General features: G+C 34.8%; 1 protein-coding gene across 4 annotated transcripts; it reads right to left on the bottom strand.

Moving 5' to 3' along the window:
* Positions 1–973: 973 nt before the first annotated feature.
* Positions 974–12138, bottom strand: LOC132626067 (uncharacterized). Of its 4 annotated transcripts, XM_060340794.1 has the most exons (10): positions 11938–12138; positions 11030–11362; positions 10659–10953; positions 6503–6602; positions 6274–6330; positions 3874–3991; positions 2666–2745; positions 1962–2023; positions 1785–1881; positions 974–1550 (listed from the first exon to the last, which is right to left on the bottom strand). In XM_060340794.1, the coding sequence occupies exons 3-10, from the start codon at positions 10922–10924 to the stop codon at positions 1494–1496; spliced, it is 837 nt and encodes a 278-aa protein (XP_060196777.1). In that variant the 5' UTR covers positions 10925–10953; positions 11030–11362; positions 11938–12138; the 3' UTR covers positions 974–1493. The 4 variants fall into 4 exon arrangements, with proteins under 4 accessions (XP_060196777.1, XP_060196774.1, XP_060196776.1 ...); XM_060340791.1 differs by having other exon boundaries at positions 10659–11362; XM_060340793.1 differs by lacking the exon at positions 11030–11362 and having other exon boundaries at positions 11938–12137.
* Between the last annotated feature and the right edge of the window lie 1777 nt (positions 12139–13915).

The raw sequence follows: 13915 nt of genomic DNA, 5'->3' as shown, positions 1-13915 counted from the left end.
AATATTTTACTTATTTACTTATATTTATGTAACTTTCCCTAAATATTTTGAGTAATGTAGACAAGTAATACGGGATAGAGGGAGCACTGTTTGTTTACTTTTCTTCCTATAACTTCCGAAGTAGAGATTTTCACCCCAAAAGGTACTAGTGTTACATTTTTTCAATCAAGTAGTAAGACAAAGCGGAATTCTCTTCCTTCATAATTTTTCTTTCTTTGATGTTGCAAGTTCCATTAGGCTTTGTACTGAAATACTATTCATCTGCGGAAAAGCCAAACAAGAATACTTAACGTCCTTATCACTCTTCACTTTTAGCTTGGATAATGACAAGGGCAGTCGGTAAGTACCATGTTAGGTGGTACAAATTCTAATTTAAGACAGCATATGATTAAGACCAAGGAATAGTAACAATTTTTTTTTGTCGTGTACGTCTAAATCAATATATTTAAAACATAAGACCGCATGACGTGTACTATTTTACTATTATTTCTTGGATTAAATACAGATGAAGAGCATTTTCTAGACTAGAACCTGCCGTACGAAATATTTTTTGTTATATATCTTGGCTAATATCCGTATCTTTCACTAAATCGCACAAAAATGACGTTTCTGGACTTAGCTATCATGGAAAATTTATCTTCAAAATATTATCTATTTATCAACGGCAGTTGCTCTGATCCAATTGTCCGCTTGGTGTTACATTCTATCAGGAACAAAGTTACGAATTAGGCAAGTTCTAAATAGAAAGTGGTCCAAAAATGCCGAAGTTTACCAGTCATAAGTCCAAACAGGTCCCTTTTTCTCTTCATTAGAAATATGTTTCGAAACCAAAAGAGACATAAATTGAAATGGAGGTAGTAGCGGAAGAAAAAGTATTTACATCCAAACAAGATAGTAAATGTAATGGATGGACTTTAACCTGCTACAATATGTCCCTAGAAATTAGAATGGAACAAAGTCAAACGAACTCAAATAACACAACGAACTGACCTCAATCTTTTCTCTTCTTAATACTCATATCAAATCAAGAAAGGGGTATTCAGTAGGAAATCAAGTATTATTTACCCTATGAGAATATACACCTAGAGTAAAACAAACTCAACAGTCAACACAACACAAGAATCCGCAAATTGTTAAGGCATTATTTAAACAAAAAAAAAAAACACTCAGTTAATCAAGCACCTTGGAAAATGACCTCGAAGATCGATCTATCTCCTAAATTTACACACAGAAGACGGAAACAAGAAAATGAACTTGCAAGTGCATTATCAAGATAACAGTTCTTCCCCTGATATGCAATAACATGAGGCTGTTAATTTCCTGGTGCTCGTGTACAGCTTCAAAAAATGGGTTCTGATAAAATTTCTTGTTGTGGAACCCAGTCGTTTATCCAAGCTGCAAAGAACCGCCAGCTTTTTATGCATTTACAGCAAAAAAATTGGTGTACTTACACAAGCTAGTAATCCAAATTTTAGCACCAAGCACTCTCTCCATCAACAGCCTGGCTCTTGTTTCGGCTGGATTCCGCTTGTGGAACCAAACATCATTGGCTGGGGAAACCGAACAAACCACACACGTTACAACATGTTTGGAAGAAATAGAACTTCAGCAATAACAAAGATCAACTATCACTAGTTGCTGAGATAGTCATGCAAGAAATTATGTCACATTATAGTTACCGCGGGGGGTTTGGGTGGGGGGGGGGGGGGGGGAGGGTGCAAATTTGTAGTGGGGTAAGGGATTAGGGCATTAAGCTTAAAATAGTGCGCAAAAAGTCTGATTACCTGAGTTGTAGTAGGCAAAACACAACTAGCAAGTTCCTCATTCAACAAAATTGGAAGGGGTGGCATTTGGCTCATAATCCCTGGCATATTTCTCATGCTGCAGCATAAATAACACTATCAGTAAACGAATTGTATATATAAATTCAGCCTGTCAAGTATAAAGAATAACAATATTACTCGTTTAAAATTGCTGTTATGTTATTCCTCGCTCGGATGAAGAGATCAACGTTGTCCTGCAACTGCCATTTACATATTAACGTCAGATATCAGCTGATATGCATAACAGAATATAGTAAAGTATTGGAAACCCTGCCCCCACCCAAAAGTTAATCAGATGCAAGGAAAAATAAGATTTTTTTTTTTTTGGATCAGTTAACATATCTATTATCAACAAAGAAGATACACCAAAGGTGTACTTTCAGTTGTAATTACAAGTAGTAGTTAGAGAAAGCAAAACCTACCACCTATAGCCCTATAAACAATCTAGAATACTAGTTATATCCTCTGCTTCTTGGGGGAATTCATGAATACACCAAAATTAGAAAAACACTAGACAATTCATCTTCAATTTCTGGAAGGTGATACTTTTATCTTTAAAGCATCTTTGATTCCTCTCCTTCCGTATTGTCCACCAGATGCAAGCTGGAACAATCTTCCATCTCTCCCTATGGCCTGACAAATTACCATCTTTGCTCCAGCATGCCAGAACTTCAAATGTATTCCTTAGCCATAAGATTTGAAATGTTTTTCTTTTCTCCTTCTACGCCGTTACAAAATAGAAATATCTGAAGTCCTCCACCAACATTTTAGAATCTTATTTTTCCTTTTCCCTTCCGATTATCTCGGAAGACTCCTTCCATTAATGAGGTAGAGATTAATACCTTGACTGTTGAAAGGTTGGCCGAAATTTGATTCAGAGCCTGATTGTTTTCTTCCAGTAGATGCCGCGTTCCAAGTAATGCTGTAAGCAACGCAAACCAGGTAAGTTGTTAATCAGAGCAAATTTACACAGTGAGATGGACTGATGAAGAAAATCCACACAGAAGAAAGGGGAAACGATAAAGAAGCAAGAAGAAGAGATCTAAAGGCAATCTCAGCAAGAAATTTACCACACTACAGTTAGTGACATCGTTTACATGTCAAAAAAAATTCACTGTACCTTACGACACTGCACTGATCAAATTTTTGTTCTGACACAAATAGATTAGTCAGTACATCTGTATGAGTGTTTAATGAATCTTTTTGACTGATATAAAGTTGGGTTCAGTGCATCCAGAACAACTAAAAGATTACACTCACTTCCTAATATATAATGTGTTTGCAGCAATTGGTCAACTGTAAAAGGAAAACCGCACATAGGTGCATTTTGACAGTTTTAAGAAAAGTTATGGGCCCCATATTTAGCTGGTTTATGGCCCACAATAGGTAGTTTAATTGTTAAAAAAGGTTTTTGGTTGTCTTTGGGTTTTGCTGAAAACTAATAGCTCACGAGTTTTAACACATTATCACTTAGACACATCTCTTTTCCAGAAACCTTTTGAATAAATTTCACCTTTTTTCCTCATTATTATTTTTCAGATACGAATATATGTTTAGTACCACTCCGTGCTTCTTTTTTCTGAAATGTTATGGGACCACACACCACCGGGAAAAATCTTGCAAATAAAGTAAAGCTGTAACACCCAAATTCTTCTGGTCTGAACATTCCTTTTCCACCATAGGAACACAAGCAAGAAAACCTTTAACCTTCTCCTCACTAGTATCAAGAAGCTAGTGTGATATCCAAACAAAAGGCAGAGCCAATAAGCTCATGGTTAGCTTAAGCAGCTAAACTGGGTTCTAAACACACTTTCAGAATTGATATTTTTCTGTACCATGTGAACCATACATAAAGTAATAATAGTATTTTTTTTCACACCATGATGAACCATTCGTATAGTATTGAGTCATCATGGATGAACGTTTATTTACTCCACATAAAAATCAGAAAGCACCATTTACTCCAAATCAAATCCAGGAAACAGCTTTTTGCAAATTGCATAAAGTGGGAAAAGGCATAGATTCCTGCTGTTAAACGGATGACACTAACCTGCAGAAGACTTCACGTCACCACGGTCACGATGATTTGAGGAGAGCGAATACGGCATGAAGCTCAGAGGTGAAGCTGAGGATGTACCAGCTTTCATGGATACTTCTGCTGATTTTTCCTGAAGAAAAAAAGAACTTTGTAATGCTATCTTCTCAGTTAAATGTAACACGTGTATGTGTGTGGTAGCATATCCACTAACAAACAGATAAATAAATGCACATGAACACAGACGACGAGTTATAAGTATCGTGAAATATTTAGAAAGGACAGTAAATCAAGAACTTCCAAAACAATTCCAAAGAACTGGTTTCAATACGTACTGAAGCATTAAGAGTATAGAATTCACCAGCAGGGGATGTAAAACTAGCTACTCCCTACTCTACATTCTAAAGATTAAACAATTCTATAGATCCCTTATTCATAAGAAGGAAAATGTAATGTCTTGCTAAAGAGAAGGAAAAAAGGAAAAATCTATCCAATGAAACGTTCCCCTGACACACACCTACACCAGTCTTGCTAAAATTGCTGGCATTTGGTTCCCCCATACATTAGCGAGGTATACTTTGGAAGTCCCAAAGAGAATGGCAAGAGAAAAAAGGTTACCTTGACCTAATTAATTTTTTTAAAAAGAAAAAATACAAAAAGAGGAAAAAAAAAAAAAGAGTTTCTTTGGTGAAGTTATAACTGTATGATTATAATGCAAAATATGCAGTTCTCCGTGTTATTTAACTTTCCTAAGGTTGATTCATAGGTGTACGCTAACAGGGAGGAGCTCCGCTTTCAATATGCAGCAGGTGATGTAATAGGTATTATAAGCCATTGGCTTTCAAGGTATACACATGTACCTATCTCGCTTTTATTAACAAACTTATACACCGATCGAAAAAGAGATGTTTTGAAAGCTTAATAACTCAGTATGATTGTAGTAGCAAGTAGGTAGGTTGATGCAACTTTCGATAAAGACATAAGTAACTCCAGGGAAAAACATATATAGGCCACAAGCAGAAAGGAAGAGACTTGGTCCTGAGAATCCATGAGATCATCCAAAAAATCCAATGCTGGAATTTCAAGTCTATTTGGCTTATTATAACTATATATAAGAGGGGGTGAGAATTTTTTGTAGTCCTCACAGGGCTATTTTTGTCATTTACTAGCTCTGAAGGAGTTACACGTGTTATCCAACTTTTACACTTTGAATCCCTCTTTTATTAATTTGCATCTTTTTTAGTTCTATATTGCTTCAGTTGCCACAGTCTAATTTAGTAAATAAAGGCACATTTTGAGACGTTTTTGTAAGGCCCAAATTCAAGGGCATTCCCACCTGGCCAAAAGCTCATTGACTATTGTGTCTTCAATTTGATAGATAGTCAACTTTTTAGGGAATGGAGAGAAAAAGTCATTGAAAAATTCGGATTTAAAAAAATGACGTAAATTTTAATCCCTTCAAAATATTTTTGATCTTAGTAATTGGTACTCCCTTCGTCTCAAATTATTTGTCCTGAATAGTAAAATAGTTATTTTAAATTACTTGTCATTTTCAACTTTATGACAACTTTTTAATTTTACGCTTAATAGTAATTGTTCTTGAAGACTACAAAACACCTCAATTGTGGAGATATAACACAGAGTAAATATTCAACGAAGAGTTATTATATCTTAAAAATAAATAAGTGTAAAACTCCTCCTACTCCTCCAAATTAATAGTTTATTAATGGGTGTGCAAAGATAACGCGACAGATAATTTGAGACGCATATAATGTAGCCGTAACTTTTTGAGGTTGGTGTAATTTAGATAACTTTGGAGCCACATTTAAAAATCTTTTACTTTATATATGTGCTTGAATTATCATTTAATAATATTCTTATAAGATTATTAAGTTGATTTGGGTAAAGACACTAAACTAAAATTATATCAATATTTTGTTATTATACACTTCAATTAAAATTGTTATTTTACTTTTTTGAGGTTGGGCCCGGGCTTAGCACGGGCCTCCCGCAACTAGTAGGATTATATAACTCCAAAAATTTGCTAGCACTACCTCGCATATTTAAAAACAAAAAGCACAAAATGTTTAAGACAATTAGATTGTTAGATGCTCCAAATATTAATCATGTCATGTAAAACTCGATAGAGAAAGTAATAAGAAAAAACAGCTTTACTTAGACAAGGACAAAGAACTAATGTATCCCTTAAGTCCTAACTAGCATGATAAGAACTGCCAAACCCTCCAGAAAACAATTCCAGATTTGATGAATCAGGTAAAGCCTAAGCAATTGACTTTGAATAGTTCAGTGTCTTCTTTAGATAAGCTAGTCAAAGTCAACTTCCCAATACTAACCAAACAAAAATATCATAAAAAATAAAGGGAAAGGAAGAAAAGATGAAAAAAGATGGCACACCTTCCTGTCTTTCACTTTCTTTCCCAAAGTATAGTCTTCCTGTTTCCTGCGCTTTCTCTGACAAATAATCACTCAATAGGTAAGCAAATATTCTTCAAGAAGCATCAACCATCAACCAAATATATTTGAACAAATGAAAAATTACAATAATAATTTTTGAGACTGTAAATTACAATAATAATAATAACAACTATAACAAAGATATTGCTAAATAGGTTCAGGAGCTCACCGTCATCCACCTACATCTTAATGCAACATCCCGTACAGTTTTGTCGCGGAGTGTGGCTGCAATCTTAATATACTTCATTATACTGGGTTCATTGGCAAATCTATCATAAAAAAAAACTGTGACTGTCATACATATGCATGGAAGGGGAGAAAAGGGGAAATGAAACAGCACCACAGATCAAAACAATTTCTAATTCAAAGAAAGTTCATATCAATAAAAATTCTTGATAAGCTTGACCAAAACGATGCATCAACGGACAGTGCAAGGTGAATCAGGCTCATGAAAAAACACATTTTCAAGTTCATTTTCTTAATAACTTTTACAATTTTTCATTTACTCTTTTTCAGTTATTTATTAACTTAGTTTGTATAACTATGAAATTTCCACTTTGGTTCCCTAGAACAAACACCAGCAGTGAACACTCCGCCAAGCCCATCATATCAATTTACATCTACTTAAGTCCCTATTAAGTCAAACATAACATAGATACAATCAACTAATATTATAACCGGTCTAGATTTGGCAAATTCCAATTGGTCAACAATCAAGTATCAGACTAGACAAGAGTAGAGCAGTTTCTGCTTCTTTCACAAAAAGTGAGAACCTATTGCTGCTCTTTGCTAGGTTCATTCAACTATTTCCATTTGGCCCTCTTAGATGTTAAGTATAGATAATATATGCAAGGGAAAGTGATCAAAAGATTTTTTTTTTTTTTTTTTTTTTTTTGTGTGTGTGTGTGAGAGAGAGAGAAAGAGAGAGAGAGGGTGAGAGATGCAATAGCTTTAACAGAAATTGGACTTTACAGATAGATGGAAGAAATGCTCATATAAGGAGGAGTTGCAGAAACAAGTGAAAGAAGAGATACTCATAACGAAAAGACTTTTTCACAATTAAGAGGAATGGGATAATGTTAGAGAAGAAGATTGGAAATGCTAAACCACTTTTCAAGGAAGTAGAGGCATTGGTTACGGCCGTATAAAAGGGATATATGAAAAGACAAAGAATCTACAAAATATGATTCTCTACAAACTCCACCCAATCCTCTATACAACTAGGAACTTTCTGATTACACCTAAAGAAAATAAGGGAGCAGAGACTGACTCTATCCCTTCAAAATCTCTCTTGTTTCTCTCACTCCAAACTACCCACATCAATGCAAGCGGAACCACGTTCCAAGATCTTCGTCTTCTCCTCCTTCTCTCGCTCTTCCACCTGACCATCAACTCTTTCACAGTTCTTGGCATTGCCCAAGAAATGTTGAACCACCTAAAACATATCCCACCACAATCTCATGGTAAACCCACAATGTAGAAGAAGATGGTCCCCCGTCTCCTTGCACATGTAACACCAACTGACGCAAATAACCTTCCGCTTTCTAAGATTTTCCGCCGTCAAAATCACTCTTCTAGTGGCTAGCCAAGTCCTCGGCACACTTGTAACCCATATTGCATTACATGGGAAATCAACCTCCTCCCTAACCAAAAGTTTCTCATAATTCATTGGTGTTTCCTTTATATGGTTAAACCTGGAAAAGTTCAAATTCAAGTGTTCCCACTTGACACACTTCTAAAAAGCTACCTCAGAAAGAAAGGATGCCTTCCTCCACCACCAAAAAAAAAAAGAGAGAGAGACTAAAAAAGACCACGTAAACTACTTTTCCATCCAGAAATATAAATTTATAGTTGGATCTCTGCATAAAGAGGTAAGTTTCGAAACTATGCTGAGAACATGTAGAGCAAACAAAGTGGGATTATCTGTTACCTAAGCCTAGCCTTCTATTCCGAGTGCACTTAATCCTAGAACAACCCTAGAACAACTGAAAAGGCATTATAGCCCAAGTTTGATGTTAAACTAAATTCATTCTCATGTATGTTCATTCAAGGAAATACAGGTTCTTTAACTTCTACACCAAACTAAAATAAAATGTGCCTCTATGTGTGTGAGAGAGGGAGAAGACTTTATATGTGATTGAACCACAAAATAATTTGCCTAGACAAGATCGTTGTCCCCAAAAGCTTCTGAAAATATTTCTATGACCACTTCGACAAACTTTATGTCGCTCTAAATATGATGACACACAAGTAGAAGAGAAAAAACCACATCCACATTAATTTATACCGCAGGTGTTGAACGGAAGTTTATACCAAGAGTAACCCTAACCACCCAACAGAGGTCTGGATGTAAAGTGAAGGAGTAAAGAAAGAGAAAGGTTGCATGCAATTGAGAATATGGTGGTAGACACGAGCAGTGGGGGAACCAGAAATTTAACTAAGGGGTGTCAAAAGATTAAAAAGTAGACACACGTAAAAACAAGGAGTTCAAAATTTTGACCTAGCTAAACAGTGTAATTTTCCGACGACAGGGTGTGAATTGACACCCCTTTAGCATAAGGTGGCTCCGCCACTGGACACGAACATGCACAAACCAAATAGCATTCAAGGACAAGCTACCAAAGGAGGGAGCATCGTATTGAGAAGCTAATGTAATATCCGTTGGATGGAACCGACAAGTTGCATTAACAAAGTAGCAAGTTCTAGATGCTTTTAAAGACCTAGAACCTCGATAATAAGAATCCAAAGTGGTGGACTCGAGAGATGCAAAAAGCATTTTTTGTTAATAATGTAAATAATTCTATTTTACCTTTTTATTTATTTATTCATAACTGTAGTGTCAGGGCCATCTTACACGCACCTCGACTAATTCCACGAGGTACCGCTACCTGCCACCAACACAGGTATCGGATAACTCTGTTACCAAGGCTTGGACAAATAAGAAGAAATCACCCAGTGGTTCGCCTCTCCTCTGTCCTCTACTGGGATTTGAACCAGAGAACTCATGATTCTCAACCCACTTCGCTACCACTGGGTCATACCCTTGGGTACTAAGTTATTAATTTGAGAAAAACTCTCAGATACCTAAAAGTAGGGCAGCCCGGTGCACTAAGCTCCCGCTATGCGCGGGGTCCGGGAAAGGACCGGACCACAAGGGTCTATTGTACGTAGCCTTACCTTGCATTTCTGCAAGAGGCTGTTTTCACGGCTCGAACCCGTGACCTCCAGGTCACATGGCAGCAACTTTACCAGTTACGCCAAGGCTCCCCTTCGCAATTATACCTAAAAGTAGGAATTATACAATTATGGGTCTCTACAAATGTCACCCAATCTTCTATATTGGAATTTCACGGGTCCACCAACAGCTAACTAAGAATACATTCTGACTTACTATAAGTTTAGCCCCATAAAAAGAACAAATGTGAAGTATAATTATACAGAAGTACGGTGCCTAAATGCAAAAAAAGATGCAAATATTTACGTTATTTCAGCAAAAGAATGGCATAACTGATGAGACCAACTAGCTGAAATTAAGAGTTTATGACCTAGTTGATATTACTAAACTTAGAGCCTGGTGTTTGACATGATGTTTTAATCTTATTAGAGACTTGTAAGTACAAGGATTTAGAAAACCTCTAACTTTAAAGATATCCCTGATTTTTGTTCAATGACAAACTATGTAGTATTGAAATGTAATGGCCCCAATAAAGCAGAATGAACATATAGGATTCATATCGTCGACATCAACTAGCTTTGGACTGAAGCAAAAGTTGATTGCCTTACGTAGAAATTCTCTTTAATATTCATTAAGTGAGTTGACCTATAAGTCTATGTCAGTTGTATATTTTCGAGAGACAACTGGCATCTGAAAAGATACAGGAGTTCATTTTATAGCAGAAACTCTCTCCTTGCCATATTATATGAAACTCTTTCCATTTTGGGGAAATCAAAATGCTTGATACTATGTCAATAATAATATTATACAACTTTCAACTTACAAGAGTTCAAATACGTTTTTTTTAAATGGTAAGTAGCAAGAGTTCACATACGTCTAACTATTCATATTTTAAATTGATGTAATATTTTCACAATCAGACTAACCTTTTTAGCCATATTTTAGTATACTTCTTCCACTATCACTAATATGCATATATACAAATCAAATTAACACGTTACGCTCCATGCACAATAAAATGGTGTCACACAAAATGGAACAGATGGATTACCAAATATATTTAAGAGGAAAATATTTGCAGTAAAAAGTACTTAACAAATATGGATCAAGAAATATATAAAAATTCAGAGACCTGGAAGAGACTACCTACTTGATAAGTCCTTCGTCCAGTTTGAACTGTTCCTCAAGGGTCCACTCTACAGCTAGCCCAGTATCATGCTTGAGCCCCGGCACTGAATCAATAAGAAAAGAACTCGAACAACTTCCAGACTGGCTCATTCCTGGATTATTATTGCTACAGCTTCCACTGTTGGTAACCACACTCAGATTCCCAGAAAACAACATCCCCCTTCCTCCACCATTATTATTTACATTGAAATTCATTCCAAGGCTGCTATAGTAATTACCCATCATCATGATGTCGGACGATGAGCTCCCTATTGCCCCTGATTGAAACGATAAAGCTTGGTGAGGATGAAATCCTGGATTAGACTCTGCAGGCATTTCCATATACATATATACCTAATTTATCAAAGCTCCAAAAAAACGCGATTCGGTCATAGCTCCAGAAACCCCTTATTCATCAAAAGCTGCAACAACTTCTTCAATACACTACAAGTTTCTCCACAGTGCATAAAATTACACTAATCCAACTATTGAAAAAAGCCTCCTTGAGCCTGGATTGGGTCAATCAATCCGCCTCAAAAAGCGATTATTCATAAAACTGCAGTTAAATTTCACTTCTTTAACGGACGAAAGCTATCTTTACTCATTCAAATAGCTCCAACAACTTCTCCAATACACTACAAGTATCTCCACAGTGCATAAAATTGCACTAATCCAACCTCAGTAAGCCTGGATTAGGTTAATTAATCCGTTACACGATTCGATTATTCATAAAACTGCAGTAAAATATCACTTCTTAACAAAACAAAGGCAAACAAATCATTGAAAAAAGTTACCTTTACTCATCCAAAATAGCCCCACAAAACAAGAATCCAACAAAACAAAACATTTCCACCTTAAGTTCCTCAAAATGAAACCCCACTTGTCAAAATTACAACTTTTGGTGAAAAATATATTTCACCAAAACCCAAAAATATTTTCAAGAATCACTTGACCATATTGAAAATACCCTTCAAAAATGAAACCCCACTTGTCAAAATTACAACTTTTGGTGAAAAATATATTTCACCAAAACCCAAAAATATTTTCAAGAATCACTTGACCATATTGAAAATACCCTTCAAAAATGAAACCCCACTTGTCAAAATTACACCTTGGTCATTAATATTGGTGAAAAATGAAACCCTAACCTTAACAAAATCAAGAAAATAGTATGTGTCTAGTGGATGTACAATGAGGAAGTGAATTTAGAATTAACATAAGGAGAGAAAAATTAAAAATAAAAAGAAGAAAAAAGAATATACCTTTTGTCAGTGCAGAATTTTGTCCCCTTTTTTTTTTCAACCACAAATAATATAGTTGGGTGGGTGTCAACTGTACAACTGTTTGATTGTATGTCTGAGGTTTTTCTTCTCCAATGAGGAAGAAGAAGAAGAAGATGGATCAAGGGAGGGTGCAAAAGCTGAGAAAATGACAAAAATGGTCCATCATCTTTTAGTGTCTCAAACATGTACTTTAACAATATTAGTCTCGTCAAAAGTTAAACACTTCTAATCTTTGTCAAAATACTCCCTTCGTTCACTTTTACTTCGATTAATATTTTAAAAATAAATTTTTACTTTTACTTATTACTTTTAGCATATTAAGATAAAATAATTTTTTTTCTGTTTTATCCATAGTATTAAATATTCACTTTAAATTATTTTTTAGATCCAATAAAAATATGCACCAATTAATATGGATATATCGATAAATTATGCACTTCATTTATTATTTCTTAAGAGATGTGCATGATCAAAAGTGGACAAGTAAAAGTGAACGAATGGAGTAATTAGTACTGCCTCGAAAAGATTGTCTTAGCTTGACTAGGCACATATTTTAATAAATAAAGAAAGACTTTTAAATCTTGTGATCTTAAATAAAAGATGTGTATAATCCTTTAAATCTTGTGGTCTTAAACTTATCACATGATGTTGGAATTGAAAAACTTACTAAATATAGAAAGAGACACTCTTTTTGGATAGATCAAAAAGGAAAGTAAGACACTTAAATTAGAACGGGAGGAGTAATAAATTTTGTTCGTTAGATTTGACAAAAATACAACAATAACATACCAAGTGAAACCTCACATAGTGGGGTCTGAAAGTGTAGAGTGTATGCAGACCTCACACTCTACCCATAAATACCAAGAAAGTTCATCAAAACCTAAAAATATAATATGAATAGCAGAAATAACACCTTAAAAAGTTGCACCAGACTCTAGAAATTAATTAAAAACAAAAAAAAACTACAAACATGTACCTCTAAATGTGAGGTCCCGCTAATTTTCTCTTTTTTTCATAGTTTCTACCATATCTAATAGACAGAGTTGGTAAATATTTGATGGAGATTAAAAGGATTAACTTTTAACAAATTTAAAGGTCCAAAACTATTATGTGTAAACTTATGGGACTATTTTGAACCTACTATTAAAGATAAGGACCTATTTTTGTCATTTTCTCTGCAAAAGATAAATAATTAAAGGAGAGATACCTTTTGGAATTTTTGGTATTTGTTGGGGGCTGATCTTGAAAATGTTAGCAGCAACAAAAGTGCGAATCCCAATAAGCAGTTGATGCAATTATTGTTGTGACAGTTCACTCTACCAATTGCCTCTTGATTTTTTTTTCCCCTCCCCAGTTTTTCTGATTGTTGTTGTTGGTGGAAGTATTAGTACCTCATTTTCAGACCATTAATGATTGTGGTGTGATGAATAAAAAAAATTTATTTGAGGTTTCAGGTTCAATAATAACAATATATCTAATATAATCATAAAGGTGAAATCTGAGAAAAATAGAGTGTACTCAGAGCTGGCTCAACATAGATGGGACTTAGAGCCAAACTTCAAAGAGATCCTAATTTTTTTCTTTAACAAAAAAGAAGGAAATACAGTCACATGTATTTTTATTTAAAATTTACTTTACTAGCCTTTTTAGATGTGAAACCACTAATTACTATTTTATAATCATTGTTCGAACAAATCCTTTTCAATTGATAATATTTCAAGGGCTCCTTTTGGATTTTAATGAATTTTTCAAATTTTCTCTTTTTGGAATTAAAATATTTAATAATAAGATAATAAGAATAGTAAAAATGATGAATCAGAATTTAACAATACATATAAAAAAAATTAAAAATATATATGATAGTAATATTTTAGGGAAAATGGGGCCTTCAAAAAGTTTGGCCCCAAGCCATTGCTTTAGTACCCTAATGGTAGAGCCGGTCCTCAGTGTACGCAAA

Source organism: Lycium barbarum, chromosome 2, assembly GCF_019175385.1.
Source record: "Lycium barbarum isolate Lr01 chromosome 2, ASM1917538v2, whole genome shotgun sequence".
NCBI lineage: Eukaryota > Viridiplantae > Streptophyta > Magnoliopsida > Solanales > Solanaceae > Lycium > Lycium barbarum.
Note: the sequence above shows the minus strand (reverse complement) of the source record. Positions and strands in the feature narration are given on the sequence as shown.

Bases quoted from the DNA above. Each gene is read 5' to 3' on its own strand.
- LOC132626067 (XM_060340791.1), bottom strand. From the start codon at position 11,023: ATGTATATGGAAATGCCTGCAGAGTCTAATCCAGGATTTCATCCTCAC. The intron at 6,331-6,502 runs GTGAGCTCCTGA...ATTATTTGTCAG, and splicing joins TAAGATGTAGGTGGATGACG to AGAAAGCGCAGGAAACAGGA. The intron at 2,024-2,665 runs GTATTAATCTCT...TGTAAATGGCAG, and splicing joins CCAACCTTTCAACAGTCAAG to TTGCAGGACAACGTTGATCT.